The 23907-nt window shown below is 40.1% G+C and overlaps 2 protein-coding genes across 3 annotated transcripts in view; one reads left to right on the plus strand and one right to left on the minus strand.

The window, feature by feature from the left end:
* trmt13 (tRNA methyltransferase 13) overlaps positions 1–1757 on the plus strand; it is a 29890-nt gene extending 28133 nt beyond the window's left edge. Inside the window, exon 11 of one of the 2 annotated variants that reach the window (XM_078218222.1) lies at positions 1054–1757. In XM_078218222.1, coding sequence (XP_078074348.1) covers positions 1054–1267 — 214 coding nt within the window. In that variant the 3' untranslated portion in view covers positions 1268–1757. The remainder of the gene's footprint in view (positions 1–1053) is intronic. The other variant, XM_078218223.1, reaches the window with a different exon arrangement.
* lrrc39 (leucine rich repeat containing 39) lies at positions 1425–23372 on the minus strand. The gene is made up of 8 exons (XM_078218224.1): positions 22855–23372; positions 22665–22770; positions 16804–16960; positions 10177–10313; positions 8236–8381; positions 7003–7155; positions 4874–5004; positions 1425–1655 (listed from the first exon to the last, which is right to left on the minus strand). Exons 1-8 carry the CDS (start codon positions 22980–22982, stop codon positions 1597–1599), a joined length of 1017 nt encoding a protein of 338 aa, XP_078074350.1. The 5' UTR covers positions 22983–23372; the 3' UTR covers positions 1425–1596.
* Between the last annotated feature and the right edge of the window lie 535 nt (positions 23373–23907).

The raw sequence follows: 23907 nt of genomic DNA on the forward strand, positions 1-23907 counted from the left end.
AAATTTATAACCTCATGGCATAGCATATCTCCGTCTCATTACTGTTGAGCCAGATGACTGACCTTAGTTCAAGGAGGAATGCAGAAGAGCATATTAGGAACAGCAAGAGACATACCTGACAATGGGATGCCAACCTGTGAAGCTACAACACAAAGTTACATTCATTTTAAACAGAAGAAACATAAGAATCAAAGACCTTAATCCTATAACCAAAGGATCTGCATATCCAGTTGTGAATGGTAGTGGACACTTTAACAACTAAAAAAGGAAGAAACCCCATGAACATCCCATCCTCAATAACGGTGGGCCGCAACACACAAGTACAAAAGACAAGGCTGAAGCATTTGGAGCCATCTTCAGGCAGAAGTGCCAAATAGATGATTCATCTTGGCCTCCTCCTGTGATCACCATCAGCACAGATGCCTGTCTTCAGCTAGTTCAAGTCACTCCATGTAAAATCAAGAAACAGTTGCAGCTGTATATTCAGTAAATGCTATTAGCCTTAACAACATCTTGGCTGTAGTACTAAGGATTTATGCTCCTGAACTAGGCTGTTCCAGTAGTTCCATTGGAGCACCACCACCTCCAAATTTCTCCCAGGTCACACACTTTCCTGACTTGAAAATATTGTCATGGCTCCTCCATCATTGCTGGGTCAAAATCCTGGAACTCGCTACCTAACAGTACAGTTGAAAATACTTGCACTATATATTGCAGCGGTTCAAGAAGGCAGTTCATCACCATCTACCCGAGGCATTTCAGGAATGAACAATAAATGTTGCCCTTGCCAGTGATGACCACATCTCGTGATTTTTTTTTAAACTTAAAAATAGAAAGAACCAAAACCCAATTATCTCAGCTAGGAATGGCAGGTTCTGTGCCAGCAGGCTATGTGTGACAGAAGCATAGTGAGCTCAGAAATTGTCTATGAATCAGTTTTTTGGGGTGGTATTGCATAATGCAAGAGGATGAGACAGAGACGAGTACTTCCACTTCAACTGCACAAAAATGTTTTATTCTTCAGTTGTTTAATTTATTTTAATTTCTTATCAGGACACTGACTGCAGCAGAAAGAGAACATTTGGGTCGCCTATGCAAACGATTGATAGACCAGGGACGGATTTGGTATTTGAAGCAGCAAGGATTTGATTCAGCCTTACAGTATTACACTAGTCCCAGCATCTCCCTAGAAAATGTCCTGCTTACAGCTGTTCCTCTTCCAAAGATTCAGGAAAGTGAGAACTCTGAAGTGAATTTCAGCAGTTGATGCGTTGTAAACTGTTAAACAAATTTTGCTGATGAATTCCTTGTAACGTTATCTGTTAAGCAATGTATTCCACTCATTGTCCTGTCATTAACCCTTCCTGGGTTCTCCTTGTCTTACAACACATTTGTACTATATGGTTCACAATAACCAGAATAGCTTTCAGTTGTGCAATTTTCATTTATTAGGTCTTTTTAAACCTTAATCCAAATCAAAGAAACATTATCTCATCATAATTTCACAACAGTTTTAAAGTTTATATAAAGAATATTTAGCTGTACATTGTTTTCTTTTAATGTAGAATTTGCTTTGCAGTTGAAGGCAGCTTGATTTCAGAAGGATATTTCAGCCTCAATTGTAACTGACAGATTTGAGGTGTACGTTTTTTTGCCTGAAAGACAAAATAAATAACTTTGTTTATATTTGTTTGTGGTGTTACATTATAGACAATTCAATTAAATGAACAGTAGGGAATATATTTTCTCTGAACTTTACTTGTGTATTGAAAGTGTGATATTTGCAAACATTCATAATTTTGTTACCAATTGTGCAGGGGAGAATTGTTACCACTATGCTTTCATGATGAATGATTCCTACCGACTATAACTTGATTTGAAGTTATATCTTAACTTTGTTGAGTCACAAAACCAGTGATATAATTAATTGTAAAACGTAGCTTCCACCAGGATTATACCAATACAATTTTTGGAATAAGAACATAAGAAATAGGAGCAGGAGTAGGCCATCTAGCCCCTCGAGCCTGCCCCGCCATTCAATACGATCATGGCTGATCTGACAGTGGTTTAGTACCACTTACCTGCCCGCTCCCCATAACCCTTAATTCCCTTATTGATTAGAAATCTATCTACCTGTGACTTAAACATATTTAATGAGGTAGCCTCCACTGCTTCAATGGGCAGAGAATTCCAGAGATTCACTACCGTCTGAGAGAAGAAGTTCCTCCTCAACTCTGTTCTAAACTGACTCCCCCTTATTTTGAGGCTGTGTCCTCTAGTTCTTGTTTCCTTTCTAAGTGGAAAGAATCTCTCTGCCTCTACCCTGTTTAGCCCCTTCATTATCTTATATGTCTTTATAAGATCTCCCCTCAGCCTTCTAAACTCCAACGAGTACAGGCCCAATCTACTCAATCTCTCCTCATAAGCCAACCTCCGGTATCAACCTGGTGAACCTTCTCTGTACTCCCTCCAAGGCCAATATGTCCTTCTGCAAATAAGGGGACCAAAATTGCACACAGTACTCTAGTTGTGGCCTCACCAGTACCTTATACAATTGCAGCAAGACCTCCCTGCTTTTATACTCCATCTCTTTCGCGATAAAGGCCAACATTCCATTTGCCTTCTTGATCACCTGCTGCACCTGCAAACTGAGTTTTTGCGATTCATGCACAAGGACCCCCAGGTCCCTCTGCACAGTAGCATGTTGTAATTTTTCACCATTTAAATAATAGTCCATTTTACTATTATTCCTTCCAAAGTGGATAATCTCACACTTATCAACATCGTACTCCATCTGCCAGATCCTTGCCCACTCACTCAGCCTATCCAAATCTCTCTGCAGACTTTCTGCATCCTCCACGCAATTCGCTTTCCCACTCATCTTTGTGTCATCTGCAAACTTTGTTACCCTACACTCGGTCCCCTCCTCCAGATCATCGAAGTCACCAACCTGCCAACCAGAAAAGCACCCATTTATTCCAACTCTCTGCTTCCTGTTAGATAGCCAATCCTCAATCCACACTAACACATTACCCCCAACTCCATGTACCTTAATCTTCTGCAGCAACCTTTTGTGAGGCACCTTATCGAACGCCTTCTGGAAATCCAAAAACACCACATCCACCGGTTCCCCTCTGTCAACTGCACTCGTTACATCTTCATAAAAATCCAGTAAATTCGTCAAACACGACTTTCCCTTCATGAATCCATGCTGCGTCTGCTTGATCGAACCATTTTTTTCCAGGTGTCCTGCTATTTCTTCTTTAATGATAGATTCCAGCAATTTCCCAACTATGGACGTTAAGCTAACCAGCCAGTAGTTACCCGCCTTTTGTCTACCTCCTTTTTTAAACAGTGGCATCACATTAACTGTTTTCCAATCAGCCGGCACTTCCCCAGAGTCCAGCGAATTTTGATAAATTACAACCAACACATCTGCTATTACTTCTGCCATTTGAGTACCCTGGGATGCATTCCATCAGGGCCCGGGGACTTGTCTACCTTTAGTCCCATTTAGCCTACCAAGCACTACCTCTTTAGTAATAGTAATCGTTTTAAGGACCTCACCCCCTACAGTCCCACGACCGTCAATTTTCGGTAAGCTATTTGTGTCCTCTACCATGAAGACCGACACAAAAAACTTGTTTAAGGCCTCGGCCATTTCCTCGTTTCCCATTATTAAATCCCCCTTCTCGTCTTCTAAGGGTCCAACATTTACTTTAGCTACTCTTTTCCTTTTTATATATTTGTAAAAACTTTTACTATCAGTTTTTATATTTTGCGCTAGTTTAGTTTCATAATCTATCTTTCCTTTCTTTATCGCTTTCTTAGTAGTTCTTTGTTTTTTAAAGCTTTCCCAATCTTCTAATTCCCCACTAGTTTTGACCACTCTGTACGCATCGGTTTTTAATTTAATACTCTCCTTTATTTCCTTAGTTATCCAATAGTTCCATAATTAATCCATGTTGACTAAATGGCAAAATATTTGTTAATTAAGACCATTTTCTTCCTTGGTACTTAAATTTTTAATACTACCACTCATTTCCTTGTTACAGTCTGGTAAACTTTAAGTGGCCCTCCTTCAATTGCATGCCACAGTTGCCTGAAGAATGTTGGTGTTTGGGCATTCAAATGATCCTACAGGGAAGTGCTATAACTCAAATGTGGACACTTGGAATGAGAAGGAGAGAAATATCAGCATATTAACCTGATCTTTCTTGAGCTTGTTCTCGACACAGAATAGAAGACTATATGTATACAGTCAGTGATATTGTAAACACATCTGCACAAAACACTTAGATCAATGGCAACAAACACTGGTCAAAATCAGAAGAATATGTATCATCTAAGCACATTATCATTCATTGCCAGAAATCTATAAGCTTTTAGAGATACATTGCGAACATAACTCTTATTCCTGATCAGGCCATTGATGATGAAGCTTGTTGTGACTAATGTTTGGGTTCTAAGGTTTGGAATTTCATTTGTAATCACATTTTTATAGGATTTTAGCAGTGTTTCATTGTGTAACTGTGATTTCCATATAACAAACTATTAATATCAATAATTTGACAATTACTAATACAATCTTTGATCAGCACAACATTATAGAAAACTGATCGATTTTCAATTTTTTAAATTTATTATTGTCACATGTACTTGTATACAGTAAAAAGTATTGTTTCTTGTGCACTATACAGACAAAGCATACCATTCATAAAGAAGGAAAGGAGATGGTGCAGAATGTAGTGCTACAGTCCATCAGTTTCCTTTAATGTTTTTCATGATGCAGCAGGCTGTTTTTTAAATTTTCGCTCACTGATTTTTTTTACAAGATAAATGTAAATTGAAGATAAAATGTCCCTTTACTCACTTTTTAATTCCTGAATGTAGGCTTGCATAAATTCTACTCCAAATAATTCACGGTCTTCCTCTTCCTCTGGGTTTACACACTGGGGTAGAGTTACGTGGAGCTGAAGAGGATTATCCCGCAGATTCACAAACCTTTCAAATACATTAACCACATCAGATCAATGATAAAGACATTCTTTAGAATCACAGAAGTAAACATTTGGGACCATTATGTCCATGGCAGCTCTCTGATTGAATCTGTCTCCACCACACTCAGGCAGCATATGCCAAATCCTAACCATCTGCTGTGTGAAAAAGTTTTTCCTCATGTCTCGGTATCCTCTAGTTCTTGAATTTCCACCAAGGGAACCATTTCTCTTTATCTATTTCTGCCTAGACCCCTCATAATTTTGAACACCATTTTCAGATCTTCTCTGAACCTTCTCTTCTCAAGAAGGATAACCCGACCTTCCGCAATCCATACATGTAGCTGAAGTCCCTCACCCCAGAACCATTTTTGTAAATCTATTCTGTATCCTCTCTGGAACCTTCACATCATTTCTAAAGTGTAGTGCCTGGAATTAGACACAATAATCCAGTTGAGGGTGAACCAGTGATTTTTGAAACGAGCTGTGGAAGTACAAAATGAAATTAATAAATCAAATAAATTGCACATCTAAGATCTGACATTGGAAGCCCCCACTGGACACTAGATCAAAATTATAAGTCATTAAACTCGTCCCCATTTGCCAAACTATCTTGAATCCAACCTTTCTGATTCGGGTGCAAATATTACCACTGAGGCATTAGTCAATCTGTGAATAGGAATATTCTGCTGAAATTCAGCTCAGTATTCAGATACCATATTCCATTCGTAGTTTGTAGCGGGTAACAAACTTCTGACTGAAAGACAGAACTGCTTCCACTAGGTCATAGAGTGATCTGTACATACCACTAAAAAGCACTCTACTTGTTTAGATAGCAACGACAGTCAACAAAAGAGATAAAATGCAGGATCAAGCTAAAAACTTAGACAAATGCATCAAAAAATGGGAATCTTGCCTTCTGGTGGGGGTGGGGGGGGGTGCTATTATGAAAGAAAAAAGACTTGCATTGAGATAGCTGCTTTTAAGACCACAGGGGGTCTCAAAGCAATTTACAGCCAATGAAGTACTTTAGAAGTGTTACAGTTGTAATGTAGGTAATGTGGCAGCTGATTTGCGCACAGCAAGCTCCAACAAACAACAATGTGACCAACGACAAATCTGTTTTTGTGATGTTGACTGAGGATAAATATTGCCAGGAAATCAGAGATAACCTGCCCACGCTTCTTCAAACTAGTGCCATGAGATCTTTTACATCTACTTAAGAGGACAGGTTTAATATCTCATCCAAAAGATTGTACTTCTGGCAGTGTTAGCATTCCTTTAGTACTGAACAGGAGAATCAGCCTTGATTTTTGTGCTCAAGTCCTAGAGTGGGTCTTTGACTAAGATGCAAGAGTGCTACCAATTAAATCAAGGCTGACACAATGTTAACACAATCATAGCAGAGAATGAACTAATAATTGGTGCAAACAAAGAGAACATGAAAAACCTACAAGGGGCAAACAGTAAAACTGGTATTATACCTAACTGATTTTCTTTTACGTAACCAATTGGGTTTTAATAAATTTGAGTAAGAATGGCAAATTGTCCATTAATGGCAGATGCGGGTTAGACTATCATGGACAATTAGGAAATGGCAGACTTCGTACTGACTACCTTGTATCCATTTTTACAATTAAGATAGAGGAAAAATACTAGCGGTACAAAACAATCTAAAAATAAGTCAAGAGAGGAACTTCATAGACTTACATAAGTTCAAAATGTTAATGGAGAAAATAATGGGACTTAAGAGATGGATAAATTGCTAAGATCTGCTGGAGTCATTCCATGACATTACAAGAAATTAATGAGGAAAATTATAGATGCAATACTCATAATTTTCCAAGGTTCTCTAGATTCACATATCATGAAGGTCCTTGTGAAGAACAGGATGGTTTTCTGCTTCAATGACAAGCCACCAATTTTCCACTTGTTAAAATCAATGAGCATAAAAAACACTGATTACAAATACACATACAATGACTGCTTTCCAGTGTTTTGTTACCTCAAATTTACCATTTCTTCCATACACACTGGGATTTGCTCTAGCTTGTTGCTTGTTAGAACTAGAGTACCAAGATTTTTCAGTTTACTGATGGCTTCCGGCAGGTGAGTGATTTCATTCCTCTGTAGCCACATTGTGTGTAGGTTTTGCATTCTGTCAGTGGAAAAATTAAAAAATAGCAGAAAGCAACGTAATAAATACATTTATGCACTCATGAATTCTGTCTGGCCTACCTCACATATGTACAGGAATGTTATCCAAATTTTCGTCTATCCATGGTGGGCATTTTTTTCAAAATAAATATTACACTTGTACTCTACTATTGTAAATGCACAAGGTAATACAGATATATCAATACTGTACAATTATAAAGAGCATTTTCCCTGCATTATATTTCCCCAACAAGTACCACCTTTAGAAATTCAAAACTGTAGCTATCCTGAAGGCTCAGCAAGTTTACTGAGTAAGTAGCTGGCCCAAGGAGACAACGCAAATCCCAGATTCTTATTTTGGTCTCTGCTGAATGTGTAAACTGATCTCAGTTAAGCTACTAATTGTCAGAGTCCCAATTGGTAATGTAAAAGAAAATCAGTTAGATTTACTACTCCTAATCACTGGGTGGCATGGTGGCACAATGGTTGGCACTGCTGCCTCACAGCACCGGGGACCCGGGTCCCAGCTTGGGTTACTGCCTGTGCGGAGTCTGCACGTTCTCCCCGTGTCTGTGTGGGTTTCCTCCAGGTGCTTCGGTTTCCTCCCCCAGTCCCAAAGGCGTGCTGGTTAAGTGCATTGGCCATGCTAAATTCTCCCTCAGTGTGCCCGAACAGGCGCCGGAGTGTGGCGACTAGGGGATTTTCACAGTAACTTCATTGCAGTGTTAATGTAAGCCTACTTGTGACTAATAAATAAACTTTACTTTAACAATGATGTTAATTGAACAATCACCTGTGTGGACACTACGTGATGCTAGGGTGATTCTCAGCTTTGATGCATCTGAAGTTGAGTAGCCAAAAATACACTTATGAAATATGCGTGTGTATACTCAGCATTTAAATAAATTTTTAGCAACACCACATCAGCAAAAATAGCTAAATGAAATGTAATGTTAACCATAATAATCACATTTTTAAAAGAGATTGTGATACTGCAAATCTTGAAAGGTTTAAATTTCAAATCTTTTGGAAGAGCAGAAAATGAAGACACTGTACTTAATATTAAAATATTGTTTGTTACCTGACTATATCATCTGGAAGCTCCTTCAGTTTGTTGCTGCCCATATCTAACCATTCAAGTGCAGGCATACTCAGAATAGCTGAGGGGAAGGTGGTGAAGCAGTTCATGGACAGATCGAGGTGATAGAGACTTTGCAGATGAGACAGCTAAAGAGGTAAAAGAATGTTTGCAATTAAATAAGTGCAATCCTCCACCAGAATTATTAAGCAATTATTTTAAAACATTTATTATTTGAATGCGGCCAACACTGAGAAAACAGTGTGTTGTCTCTTTGGGCCACTTCTCACTGGTAAACTTGCTGAGCCTTCAGGAAAGCTACGATTTTGGATTTCTAAAGGTGGTACTTGTTGGGGAGATTAGGATATATAATGCAGGGAAAATACTCTTTACAACTGTGGAGTATTGATGCATCTGTATTACATTGTGCATCTACAATTCCTCACTGTGTGAGCCTTAGCATGGCTCTGCTGTGTTCTTGAGCGCAGCCAATTGCAGTGGTGCAATGGATAAAAACCAGACCCACAGAATCTGCCAAAAGTAAGCTCCTGCATTATCTATCATAATAGATTCATGCTAATGTTATCAGAACAAAAAAAATTAAGTCAGATCAATTTGATTGGAATCATTTAAAAAATATATACATTGGTAGATTTTTAAACAGTCAGATTAATTTGATCATATTAAAAAGTTATGCATTAAAATATCTTTAAAAGATAAATAATGTTAAGCAGGCATACATTTAAACATGTAATAAGTGTTATACGTTTTGTTAAAATGTCATATAATTTGATCCTGTTGCACTCACTAAATATTTGCTAAATGCCTCTGCAAAACATCTGTTGAAAAAAGATCATTAGGGGGAATTAACCCAAATTCTCACCATAGCCAATTCTTCCACCTCCGCCCTGATAATGGTGAGCTCTGGAGATGTGAAGAATGGGTCTCCACAGCCTTTTAATACAATGTGCACACTATCAAAGTTGCAGGGTCTCCCACCAATGCAAGGAAGGCAAATGCTGATAGTGTTGCTATTATTAGTACATCAAAATCTAAGCCAGTGTTTATTGTCTTGCCTTAGTTCATTAATTGTCAACACAGACCATGGAGCATGGCGACATGGAGACCAGAATGGCTAGGTTTGGCAGATCCCAGTTCTGATCATCATAACTGTTGTAAGAAGTTTAACAACACCAGGTTAAAGTCCAACAGGTTTATTTGGTAGCAAAAGCCACACAAGCTTTCGGTTACCAGAGAAGTCCACTCAAGGGCAACTAGGGATGGGCAACAAATGTTGGCCTTGCCGACAATGGCCACATCTCATGAAAGAACAAAAAAAAGGTTCAGACCACAATCTGGTAGTTTTCATGGTCATTTTCTCATTCCATTCCATGGCGTTATTTGGTCAATTATATCAAATTTATAGGTGTAATTATGCCAGACTAGCAGCTGCAAAACTGAATTTATCATATATACCCACTGGCTAGGAATGAACTCTTTGCACGCTTGCTCACATGTATGTCCAGAATTTTCTTCCTGGAGGTTACATTTCAAATACATTGAGATCCCTTTTGGGAACTGTTCACACTTTGAACCTTTAAATCAAAATTCTAAAATGCCCAGAACATTCAACAATCACAGGTTTAACATTCCACTAGAGCTATAGCAAATACACTGTCAAACTCTCCTGATGTGAGACTGCCTCCTCCAGCAATATGCAACCCTTTACACAGAAGCTAAAGTGATAGTGTAATGGCACCCATAATTATATTTTTCACCATAGGTCTTAGACGAAAGGCACATAGTCCAGTTGTCCATAATCTAAAACTGATAATACAAGACTCTCACATTTCAACATACAAATGCTTATTTAAACAGTGTGAAGAATCCTCTAGATCGTATTTTTTCCAAGTCAAGAAACAGGGTAAAATAAGATACACATGCCTGTTCGGGTAAATCACACAGATCCCTGTTTACAGATAAATCTAGTTTCTCCAGGTTTTCACAGTCACCAAGCTCCTCAGGCACTTCACGCAGTCTGTTATAACTGATGTAGAGCTCTCGTAGTTTGGTCAATTGTCCTGCAGGGGAGGAAGGTAAAGTTCTGAGCATCACCTTTTGCCATTAGCACTAATGTCTCATTTTGCAACAAACATTGTTCATGTTAATTTGTTCAGATTCTTCAACTGAACATTTATTAACAATTTCTCATATGACACACACAATGTTGCAAGGTCCCACCCATAAGGTCTCACCCTAGTTTCTTTATTGTAAAAAAACTCTTCAAAACATTATTGGAGTTTGCAAATAAATGGAAACATTTACATAGTGCCTTTCATAACCTCAGCAGTTCCAAAACACTTTATAATCAATTAACTACCTTTGAAGTGTAATCACTGTTGTGAATGTTGGCTAACATTATATTCAGAATGGACGCTTTAGATTATGGGAGCATAGGACAGTAGGTCATTTAGCCCTTCAAGCCTGTTATGTCATTCAGTGACATAATGGCTGATCTGCATCCTAGCTCCATATACTCGCCTTTAATACCTTTGCTTAGCAAAAGAGATCTCAGAATTAAAATTAACAATAGATCTAGCATCAGTTGCCATTGGGAGAAGAGTGTTCCAAACTTCAGACACCTTTTGTATGTAACAGTATTGCCTAATTTCAACCCTGAAAGGTCTGGCTCTAACTTTTAGATTATGTCACCTAGTCCTAGACTCTCCCTTCAGCATTTCTCTCAATCTACTCTAAATTCCTCTTCATATTTTGAAAGCTTTGATCAAATTGCCCCTTATTCTTCTAGATTCCAGAATACAATACAATACTAGTTTGTTGATGTTGTGATTTAATCTTTAAAGTCGAGGTATTATTCCTCTAAACTCCCCCCAAGACACATATATGCTTCCTAAGTTGTGGTGGTCAAAACTGTTTTCAGTACTCCAGGTGTGGTCTAACCAGGGCTTTATGTGGCTGAAAAATGATTTCTACCTGCTTGTATTCTAGTTTTTGAGATGTAAAGGCCAACATTCTATTTGCCTCTTCAATTTTTTCTGTACCTGTTCATGACATTTTAATGATCTATATACATGGACTTCTAAGTCTATCTGGACTGCCACTGTTTAACCATTTAGAAAGTACCTTGCTCTAACCTTTATATGTCCAAAGTGGGTGACCTCACATTTGTCTACATTGAAATCCATTTGTCACAACTTTGCCCATTTATTTCATCTGCTAATATCTCATAGTCTTATGCTTCTGACTATATTGTTTACAATATCACATCTTTGTGTAACTGGCAAATTTGAATATGTGACCTTCTATTCCATCATCTGAATCATTAATAAATACATAGTTGGGACCTCACCACAGACCACTGTGGGACACTGCCAGTCACATCTCACCAACTTAAGTACTTGACTATCATCCCTCGTCCTTGTCTCCTGCCACACAACCAATTTCCTAACCAGGTCAGTAATCTACCTTTAATTCCAGGAGCTGATATATGAGTTTAAAGCAGTCCCTTACTTACTAAGGAATAGATTTTCATTTAAATCAAATTATTAGAGCAAACATTTTGATTTGGACCAGAAATGTAATTATGTTCAAAGTTGTCCAATATGGTTGAATGAAATTCTTGGCAAAATGTTTATAAATGCACTTGTAACTGTTCCCTTCTCTGTTTCACTGCTGTCAATAGGATCTGTTGAGTCAGGTTACTCATATTTACTACTTCCAATGACAATTAGAACTGATCTCCTTAAATAGCTCAAAGTAACTTTAGCAGTACATGTCAATAAAATGTTTTTCCAGGAGAGGCCAAAAGAGATGCAGTGACAGACATTTAAAGGAATATTTCCGAATACACAGAATAGATACATTCCAGCAAGAAAGAACGATTCCAAGGGGAGGACCCACCATCATTTTACATAAATGGCTGGATGAAAGGATCATTGCTAAATTTGCTCATGATACAAAGATTGGTAGGAAAATAAGAGACTACAAGGTGACATAGATTGGTACCTGAGTGAAAAAAAAGATTTGGCAAATGGAGTGTAATGTGGGCAAATGTAGAATTGTCCATTTTGGCAAGAGGAATAAAAAAGAAACACATTATCTAAATGGCGTGAAATTGCAGAGCTCTGATGTTCAGAGGAACTTGGGTGTTCATGAATTGCAAAACATTAGTATGCAGGTGTGGCAAATAATTAGGAAAGCTAATAGAATGTGATCATTTATTGCAAGGGGAATTGAATACAAAAGTGGGGGAGGATATGCTTCTATTGTTCAGAATACTGGTGAGACCACATCTGGAGTACAGTGTACAGTATTGGTCTCCTTATTTAATAAAGGATGGAAATGCATTAGAAGCAGTTCAGAGAAGGTTTACTAAGCTAATACCAGGAGTGGGCAGGTTAACTGGACAGTCTGAATTTATATCCATTGGAGATTAGATGGGTAAGAGGTGACTTGATTGAAACATATAAGATCCTGAGGGGTCTTGACAGGATGGATGTGGAGAGGATGTTTCCTCTTGTGGAAGGATCTCGAACTAGGGGGTCACTGTTTAAAAATAAGGGGTTGCCCATTTAAGACAGAGATGAGAAGATTTTTTTTCCTCAAAGGATAGAGAGTCTCTGGAACTTCCTTCCTCAAAAGACAGTGGAAGCAGAGTCTTGAATACTATCAAGACAGAAGTAAATAGATTCTTGATAAACAAGGAGGGGTGGTGATGAAAGGTTACCAGGATAAGAGGGAGGTTACAGTCAAATCAGCATGATCGTGTTGAATGGTGAAGCAAGCTTGAAGAGCCAAGTGGCCAATTCCTGCTCCTATTTCATATGTTCTGTATGATTATGTAAACCCTATGTATACTATAGGATAGTTTCAAAGCAATAACATATAGTCACAAAAGTACTGGGTAATAGTGTCATAGAATTATAGCAAATGAGAACCTGCATGCTTGGTGAAATATGAAGCTGTAATCTTAGAATCTTAGAAACCCAACAGCACAGAAAGAGGCCATTCGGCCCATCGAGTCTGCACCGACCACGATCCCACCCAGGCCCTATCCCCATATCCTTACATAATTACCCACTAATCCCTCTAACTTACGCATCCCAGGACACTAAGGGCAATTATTTAGCATGGCCAATCAACCTAACCTGCACATCTTTGGACTGTTGGAGGAAACCAGAGCACCCGGAGGAAGCCCACGCAGACACGAGGAGAATGTGCAAACTCCACACAGACAGTGACCCAAGCCGGGAATCGAACCCAGGTCCCTGGAGCTGTGAAGCAGCAGTACTATCCACTATGCTACCGTACCATACAGATTTCTGTAATCTGTGTAGAAAAAATTGATCTTAAATGGGGGAATGGTTAGGCTGCCCTGTCCCATGGCTAACAATAGGATGGAGGAGAATTTTAAAAATTCAGGAATTAAAATTCAGTGCTAGCAAGTATGTGTGGAAATCTGATGAGAGGAAGCAACAAACTTGGCTGTAATACCGAATGTAGTACAATACTCTGCCAGCATTCATTGGCAAGGTTCACACATAAAGAATGATCACTTGAACAAGGTACCAAGGAATAGCTGGCAATTGTGTTGAATCCCATCTGGACTATAGTGCTGTTAAAACTGGGGAGGGAGACAATTAGGAGACGGGAGAATATTTCAATGTAAAATTAATCAAGTAAACTGCACATATCCTAAAAAACTGTAAATACTACATATATATTTATTGATATATAGTCAAAGAGGAAAGTTTCTTGGTAGCATTAATTAAGTCAGTTCTGACACTTGTATAATAGATAATGACTGTTGACCATCAAGGACAAGCTCTTGGGCACTGGCCTGAATTCCTCTGCCTCTCCTGTGACTATAATCTATAGACAAGCATTACCTGCTCTGGGGTCTGCTGAGAGTGTAAGAAAGCCTGGAAAGAGTAAAGGTTTCCCAATCCATCAATCATGTCCCTTCACAGATCTTGTTTGTGAGCATTTGTTTTCTCTTTTCTTCTGCTAGGTCTTTAACCTGGGTAAATGGTACCGTAAATTAAAGTGGCAGCAGCTTAGTGCAAGGAGAGTTGATGAACAAATCATTCAGCTTTTGTACTGATATAGCAAAATTATAAATTTAAAAGATGAAAAATACAAGATACTAGCACTAGTGCCCGAGAGGTTGCCCTTGATGACAACAGATGTTATCTATTATGCAAACTCCATTTTCCTTTTTTTGATAATACACCAGTTTATCTGTAGAATTCCCTGCCCAGTGAAGCATTTGAGGCTACCTCATTGAATGTTTTTAAGGCAAGGATAGATACATTTTTGAACAGTAAAGAAATTAAGGGTTATGGTGAGCGGGCGGGTAAGTAGAGCTGAGTCCATGAAAAGATCAGCCATGATCTTATTGAATGGCGGAGCAGGCTCGAGGGGCCAGATGGCCTACTCCTGCCCCTAGTTCTTATGTTCTTATTCCTTTCTTTACCTCAGGGGTTCTCAACCAGGGATCTGAGCACCCCAACCAGGTTTGAAGAAGTCTGTCATAAATAACCAATAAAAGCTTTTGCTTCATCAATTGGACAATCCGGTTGATTGGTTTATTCAGCACTTTGGACAGACAACATGAAGCCAATCAAAAAGGTTACTGGTGGGTTTGGGCCGGGGGTTGCTGGTGTGCTTCAGATATGGTGGCCAGGGCAATTCAGTGCAGAGAAATACACTATGAGTGGATCAATGGGGAGTCTGTTGAGATTATCACCAGCAGCATCAATTTATTTAGTAAGGAGCAGCCTGAGAGTAAGTAATAAATAACTAGCAACAATTGAGACACCAAAGGAGAGCTTCCTCTTTATATCCACATAGTCCAGTGGATATCAGTAATGCTGGGATTTCAAGCCTGTTTCAGATCATATCCTGCGTTTTGTCTCTGATATGCGATAGTGGAAAAATGAAACTGCATCTAATTTCCAGTTACTGATCAAAGAGGGTGGGGTTAATATAAAGTTCTTAAAGCTTTTTTTTAAGTGTACTTATTAGTGTCACAAGTAGGCTTACATTAACACTGCAATGAAGTTACTGTGCAAATCCCCTAGTCGCCACACACTGGCGCCTGTTCGGGTACACGGAGGGAGAATTTAACATGGCCAATGCACCTAACCAGCACTTCTTTCGGACTGTGGGAGGAAACCAGAGCACCTGGAGGAAATCCACGCAGACACAGAGAGAATGTGCAGACTCCACACAGACAGTGACCCAAGCCAGGAATCAAACCTGGGTCCTTGGCACTGTGAGGCAGCAGTGCTAACCACTATGCCACCATGCTGATTGGGTTTTAAATCACGTGTAATAAATAGAGTTAGCAATTGTTTCCAGCCTCTCTCAATGCAGCACTTCCTCAGTGTACTCCACCATAATCCCAGAGAATGATGGGCTGCTCTCACTCAGGTGAGGAACAAGATTAAGAAGATGGGGGCCTTCCTGGATAACCTCAGCTGGTACAGGAGTTGAACCCACAATGTTTACGTTGCTCCACATCACAAACCAGCCGTCCCGCTAATTGAGCTAACTGACCCCCCCACTTCCTCAGTGTAGTACTGAAGATTACATGATCAATTTTCTACTCACATTAGACAGGTAAAACAAACATAATAAGTGTATATGCATATTTGTATAAATAATTTTAATACAGAAAAATAATTATGTTAGTGTTTTTTTTAATAATATGGGGGTAGCTTAGAAGCAAGATGGTTGAGAACCCAAACTTTATGAAACTACATATCAATACTATATAGACAAAACCCGAAAGGTAGCAGGGCAAGTTAATAAGGTGATTAATAAAGTGTTGAGTCACTAAATAGAGTCATAAAATATAAAAGCAGTGAGATTATGCTAGAACTTTATAAATCTCTGGTTGGCTTCAGTTAGAGTATTGTGGGCAATTTTGGCACCAAACTTCAGGAGATATATAAAGAACTTAGAAAGGATAAAGAGGTGTACAAGGATGTTACCGGGGCCAAAGGATTTAATTTATAAAAGTGCTGGGTAAAGTTGGGACTGTTGTCCTTGGCACAGAGAATGCTAAGAGGTGACCCAATAGAGGCTTTCAGGATGATGAGAAGTTTCAATCGAAGCAAAACTATTCTCTCTAGTGGGCGGGTCAATAATCAGAGTTATAGACTCAAAATCATATGCAAAAGATTTAGAGGAGAGATGAGACGAAGTTTTTCAGCACAGAAAGTTCCTGGGTTTTGGAATAATCTACCTGAAAAAATGATGGAAGCTGATCTGATAAATAATTTTAAAAGAGAGTTGGACAGGTACTTGAGGATGAGGACAGGATGACAGACCAAAAGGTGTGGCTGTGGGACAAAGCATGACTGTATTTCAAAGTGTCAGCATGGGATTGATGGGCCAAATGGTCTCCATATCTGCTGTGAGTTTCTATCATTCTATGAACCTGAGGTGCAATAATTTAGATACATCCACTGAATATAAATACACAACACAGCATTAGAGAATACTTCCACTCGCCATAACTGGTCAGAATTCACTTGTGCAAACCTATTTCCTTTGGAATCTCCTTGACTGAATTTCGTGACAAGTCCAGCACTAGAATATTGTCGAATTTTCCAACAAATCGAGGAATAATTTCCAAGCCAGTTCTGTGGATCTGCCACTCTTGTAAGTATGTGATTTGCTGTAATGCATCTGGTAGTGACTGAGAAATAAAATAAAATGTTAGCAGCTGGCACAGTAAAACTTACAAACTAAAGAAGTTCACAAGATTACACCCAAACTATCTTATAAAATGTGGCGGCACAGTCAAATGAAAGAGAAAAGCAAGATTCGGAGGCAGATTAAAACTGGGCTACTTTTTTATACATTCTGGAGAAGGACTAGCAGGGGCTTTGGAATGAATCATCGGGCTTCACTTGCTGATTCGAAATGTAACACATAGTGATCTAATACATGAACGAGATATGTTCTCTTCTAGTTTTCTCCCTCTATTTCTTCAACTCACTGTTCCAATAAGCTTTAGTAGGGCAAAGAAGGACTGCAAGGCTGGCCAAGCTGAGTTGCAATGAATGACTGAAGCTACTACAACCTGTTAAGTATTTTCTTAGAGGTGATCAAATAGACATATATAAAAGATAGAATAGTTTAAACCGGTTAGGACCAGGGGGCACATGCTCATGTTGATAAGATGTGGATATCAGGACTACATTTTGAAAGTACTTAACCGACTGTAAAGCATTTTAGGATGCCTGAAATTGTGAAAGGTACTATGTAATTCTTCATGCAGAGCAGCTCAGCACTTGCAGTGGACTTCTAGGAAGAAAGTGGAGACAAAACTCCTGGAATAATGTAGCAGATACATCAATAGGAGAAGTATAGGCTTGTGCTGGATGTATGAATTAAGATGGGCTGACTTGCCTTCCTCAGCCATAATCCCATTGTGACCTTGTACGAATCAGAACCTTCTTGTCTGTGCATCTCCAATGGTAAATTGAGTATGCTGAGCCGAGTGGCTCTAGTTTCTCGGCAACCAGAGTTAGACACAGTAGTGACCAGAACACTGTGTGAGTTGATCACAACTCCCTGTAATGAATATTCAACCGTTTCAGCTACAACATACTTCAACATTCTAATTACCTTGTTAAACAGGTTGAATGTTGCATCTAATAAGATTCCTAGGTCTCTTTCAACTTCATCCTAAGTCATTTCGTTGGAAACATGCATATTGCCTATGCGGCATATTTCAGACTTGTCTGCATTCAATTCCATCTGCCATCATTCAGCCACTGACATATTGGCCCTGATTATGCAGTCAGTAATAAAGTGGCAATGTTCATGGCTGACTGCACTGAGAAATATGAACTTAACTAGTCCATAATGTTTGGTCGATGGAGCATGGCTGCAGGAAGGGCTTTGACCTCTTGTTGCACCGTGGTGCACTATGGCCAAACAATCAGCGAGGCCTTGCAGCAAAATGAAACCACACCCTGTGATGGCATCATGACCTGAAGATACACTCCCTGCGGTCATTCCAGCACAAAGGCAGCTAATAATTGTCAATGTTTTCAGAAAGTAATTGTAAAAACGTTTATTTTCATTTAAATACTCTTTTAAATACACTTTTCTAATGACCAATGGAGGCTGATATCTGTAATAATTGAATTTAAATTGACCTTCCAATCTGCTCAAAATCTTGCATTGCAATCATGCAAAATAGTTTTTTAAAAGAAGTTTAAAATCTTGATTTATAAATACAGAAAGATGTGTAAATTGATTACGGTATGACACCTGCTGCTGTGGTGGGGAGAGGGGGTTATTCCTAATTGCAAATAACACTTTATTTAAAAAAGAGAAAAACTGCCACCACAATTACAGCTGGCAGACTTTAAGACTTCTACTTGAAAATAGATGTCATGAATTTCACAGTACTGGATAATCGGACTGTTTTGCAAATTGTAGCGATGAGACTAGAGCAGGCTCAATCGAAATGGGACAGCAATAACTTCCTCGAAGAAAAGGGGACCTGATTGCAGTTATTATAAGGGACATAGATGGGGTAGATAGGAAGAAACTTTTCCCCTTAGTAGAGGGGTCAATAACCACAGGATATAGATTTAGGAGCAGAGGTTTTGCATTGCATCCCAGCATTTGTCACTAATGGATCCACAAAAGCTGAGCCATTTGTTTTACTGATTCCTATCCAACCATCAGCTTAGTATTGACTGTAACTTTGACCAACTTCCATTGCCTTTTTGCAACAAACTCATCGATGTAACTGTAGATCTCCCACTTACCTGACGAAGGAGCAGTGCTCCAAAAGCTAGTGGCGTTTACTACCAAATAAACCTGTTGGACTTTAACCTGGTGTTGTGAGACTTCTTACTGTGTTTACCCCAGTCCAACGCCGGCATCTCCACATAGTAATATAGAGAAGCATAGTAACCATTTTGCATCAATAAGGTCCCACAAGCAGCAATTAGATTAATAACCAGATTATAAATTCTAGTGATGTTGGTTGCGAGATTAATGGTGGCACTGAAGAGAACTCCCTACTCTATTTATATAGTGCAACTGAATCCTTTATATCCACCTAAGAAACTGAGTGTCTCATTCACAAAAGAAAGTCTACATCTCTAACAGTATTACGCTCTCTCGGTAATGCACTGATGTGAAGTCTATGCCTTTGGAAAGGGACCTGAAGTCACAAACAACTGACTGAGAGGTGAAAATACTACCAATGAGTCAAAGCTGACACAGATGCTCTCTGCATATCAGGTTAAGTTGAAAATCTGTTTTTTTTTATTCCTCCACAATAAGCAGTGACATTGCATCTGCCACTTGATTCTAAATCTTCAACTGTGTCTGTATTTGAAAACGTTTGAAAATCTATCAATGCCTGACTACTTCACACAGGAGGGTAACACAATCACCCTCTGTTGAGCACTTCCAGTAATTATCACAGAAAGTGCTGGAAAATCATAGCCAGTCTGACAGCATCTGTGGAGAGAGAATAGAGCCAACATTTTGAGTCAGGATGACCCTTTGTATTATCAGATGGTTTCACTTTATTATTCAATAGACCAAATACCAGGTTGTGAAGGAAAGCTCTGCTGTATTTGGCTATCAAGAGTCAGCATTACACTGGCAAGTCAACCTTTCAATGCTCAAGAACCAAAAAAGTAACTGTATTGGAACAAAGAGCCACACATTTTAAATGATCAACATGCTCACTAATATTCTCAATGTAACTACGTGCATCAAATTTTGAAACCTAGTCACCAGTATAACTCACATCTTGCTTCAGATTTCACAATTGACTTAAAATCTGGATTGTACTCTCTCATCCCTGTTCTTATTTTCTTTGCATCCTTCCTATCTCATTCCTTCTTTCCTGCCATCATTACTTTTTCTCTCATTTTCATCCTCATTCCTCTCCTGTCTTCTCTGTTAATTCCAAATTAAAGTTCCAAGATTAAAGATCTGCTGAAAGTTCATCTGAAACATTGGGCGTGATTTTACAGCCCCACTTGTCCCGAAACCATAGAATCCTGCCAGATGTCAACGGACCTTCCCATTGTCCACCCCTCATCCTGCATAGTGGGCGGGATGGTAAAATTCAAGCCATTAACTCTGTTTCTACTTCACTGTACTGCAAGCCCACGGATAACCTCACGATGCTCCACTTCTCCAGCTTCCACCCTAAACACGTTAAAGAAGCCATCCCCTACGGACAAGCCCTCCGTATACACAGGATCTGCTCAGATGAGGAGGATTGCAACAGACACCTCCAGACGCTGAAAGATGCCCTCATAAGAACAGGATATGGCGCTCGATTCATCGAACAACAGTTCCGACACGCCACAGCGAAAAACCGCACCGACCTCCTCAGAAGACAAACACGGGACACGGTGGACAGAGTACCCTTCGTTGTTCGGTACTTCCCTGGAGCGGAGAAGCTACATCTTCTCCGGAGCCTCCAACATGTCATTGATGAAGATGAACATCTCGCCAAGGCCATCCCCACACCCCCACTTCGTGCCTTCAAACAACCGCACAACCTCAAACAGACCATTGTCCGCAGCAAACTACCCAGCCTTCAGGAGAACAGTGACCACGACACCACACAACCCTGCCACAGCAACCTCTGTAAGACGTGCCGGATCATCGACACAGATGCCATCATCTCATGTGAGAACACCATCCACCAGGTACACAGTACATATTCTTGCAACTCGGCCAACGTTGTCTACCTGATACGCTGCAGGAAAGGATGTCCCGAGGCATGGTACATTGAGGAGACCATGCAGACGCTACGACAATGGGTGAATGAACATTGCTCGATAATCACCAGGCAAGAGTGTTCTCTTCCTGTTGGGGAACACTTCAGCGGTCACTGATCTTTGGGTAAGCGTTCTCCAAAGCGGCCTTCACGACACACGACAACGCAGAGTCACTGAGCAGAGACTGATAGCCAAGTTCCGCACACATGAGGACGGCCTCAACCAGGATCTTGGGTTCATGTCACACTATCTGTAATCCCCACGACTTGCCTGGACTTGCAAAATCTCACTATCTGTCCTGTCTGGAGACAATACACATCTCTTTAACCTGTGCTTAACGCTCTCTCCACTCACATTGTCTGTACCTTTAAGACTTGATTACCTGTAAAGACTCACATTCCAACCATTATTTTGTAAATTGAATTTGTGTCTTTATATGCCCTGTTTGTGAACAGAACTCCCACTCACCTGACGAAGGGGCAGCGCTCCGAAAGCCAGTGGCTCTTGCTACCAAATAAACCTGTTGGACTTTAACCTGGTGTTGTGAGACTTCTTACTCTCTCTGCACAGCAGAGGCCTGACCAGCTGAGTATTTCCAGAATTTTCTCTTCTTAATCCTAGGCCAGATGCAAAGAACAAAGAACAATACAGCACAGGAACAGGCCCTTAGGCCCAGCAAGCCTGCACTGATACGTGGTTTCTATCCCTCTGTTTGCCTCCTGTTTATGTGTCTATCAAGATACACCTTGAATGTTGCTACCGTGCCTGCTTCCACCACCTCCACTGGCAGTATATTCCAGGCACCCACCACCCGCTGTGTGAAAAACTTTACCCGCACGTCACCCCTAAACTTACCACCTCTCACCTTAAACCTGTGCCCTCTTGTAGTTGACCCCTCAACCCAGGGAAAAAGCCTCTGACAATCCACCCTATCTATGCCACTCATAATTTTGTAGACTCTATCAGGTCGCCCCTCAACCTTTGTCTTTCCAGTGAAAACAATCTGAGTTTATCCAACCTCCCCTCATACCTAAAACCCTCCAGACCAGGGAACATCCTGGTAAACCTTCTTTGCACCTTCTCCAAAGCATCCATGTCCTTCTGATAGTGTGGTGACCAGAACTGCATGCAAAATTCCTAACTAAAGTTTTATACAGCTGTAATGTAACTTGCCAACTTTTATAATTTATGCCCCGGCTGATGAAGGCAAGCATGCTGTATGCCTTCTTGACCACCTTATCCACCTGTGTTGCCACTTTCAGGGATCTGTACACCCAGATCCAGCTATATGTCAATTATCAGTTAGAATAACATTTTAGTCTTAATTATTAACCTTTTCTTCAGAAAATAATCAACTCAAAATAATAATTTAACATACTACAATCTACAAGCATTTGAAGCTATTTAACTGCTGAACTTAAGTAAATGCTTGCATGGGAGGCAAGATATTGTGAGGACCTTATCACTAAAATAAATCTACTTAATCCACGTTAACATCAGGGCATGGAAGGAAGATGGTTAAACCAATGCACAGAACCTGTCTCCAAATAAATACAAGATTTATCATCGTGTGTTTGTCCTGCTTTCCTCCCAAAGAGATTTCATGTAACTTTAGCCACCAGTTACCTTCCATTCCTCTCTCTCAATCCTCAGCACAATTCTTCCCTCTTCGGTGACCACTTTCTCCTTCAGCCTAGCCAGATTTATTCGGTTCTGCCACACCACCGTTCTCCTGAAGAGAGATGAAATCACGGAGACAATTTCAGCATAATTTCACCAGGAAGAGATTTGTCTTTAAATTACCCGCAGCACTCACCCCCTCAGTGCTGTCCGGTTCCATCGCTCCTTCTCTCTCTCTCGGTCTTCTCTCAGCCTTTGAATCCTCCCTTCCCAAAGAGCTTTCACCGTGCAAACCGAGCCGGCACAGACAGCTACCCCGGTCATGGCAGAGCTCCAGAGGTCAAGGAAATGCCGGCAGCAAGAGTCAGACAGCGACGTGCGGAACTGGCTGTTACACCCACTGCTTGGATTCGGAGTGAGCTCAGCAGTATGGGGGTCAGCAGCTCAGTCCTGAAGCAGGTTCCTGTGCCAACTGGTGTGTATACCGAGGAACATTGGATGTGTTGTTCTGCCTCTGCCAGTCTGTCCAGTTTTGCGCCGACATTCAAAGCAAATCAGCCGAGTGGATTTGCTAAAAGGAGGCAGACACTGATCTCAGTCAGGGTCCGAGCAGTTGTGTCTGTCCCTGGGGCTGGAGCTCCTGTCCCCGGGGCTGGAGTTCCTGGGGGAGACCTATTTGTTCTTCAGCAGGAGGGTTGGACGTGGTGATCCGGGGAGAAACCTGATACCAGTCTAAATTTAACCAGTGACCTAAATAAAGAGACGCCGACTACCAAACCCAGAATTTGGTATGAGACACGCTACAATCCAGGGGAATGTGACTGAAAACTGATTTGTGTTCTGTATTTCTTTCTGAATTTACCTAGGTGTTTAGGGTCCACTTTGCAGTGATTTTTCTCTCTCACACTTACACTCACACACAATAAATGGATCATTAAATAAAGAAAAAAACAGAACAATTATAATGGCACCTCGCTCCACTTCATGGCGCTTTTGAATTATTTTTGAAGTGGGGCCACTCTTTGTTCATCCTCATGCCCCTGCGTTCTTAAACTGCAAGAAAAACTGACTTTATAAATGTCCTTAATTGTATTTTTTCAAAGCAAAAGTTATTTAGTCTTAGGAAATAAAATCGAAAGTCCAATTGCCGATGTTGTTATGTGGCCAGTCAAGTCAGTGGGGTGAGGGCTGTTACTGGTGTTACTGTAGATTCATTGCTGTCACAATGGTCAAGTTGGCAACTAACCCG

Source organism: Mustelus asterias, chromosome 8 (genome assembly GCF_964213995.1).
Source record: "Mustelus asterias chromosome 8, sMusAst1.hap1.1, whole genome shotgun sequence".
Taxonomy (NCBI): Eukaryota; Metazoa; Chordata; class Chondrichthyes; order Carcharhiniformes; family Triakidae; genus Mustelus; species Mustelus asterias.

Bases quoted from the DNA above. Each gene is read 5' to 3' on its own strand.
- lrrc39 (XM_078218224.1), bottom strand. From the start codon at position 22,982: ATGACCGGGGTAGCTGTCTGTGCCGGCTCGGTTTGCACGGTGAAAGCT. The intron at 22,771-22,854 runs GTGAGTGCTGCG...ATCTCTCTTCAG, and splicing joins AACCGGACAGCACTGAGGGG to GAGAACGGTGGTGTGGCAGA. The intron at 16,961-22,664 runs GTAACTGGTGGC...TTTATTTCTCAG, and splicing joins TTGAGAGAGAGGAATGGAAG to TCACTACCAGATGCATTACA.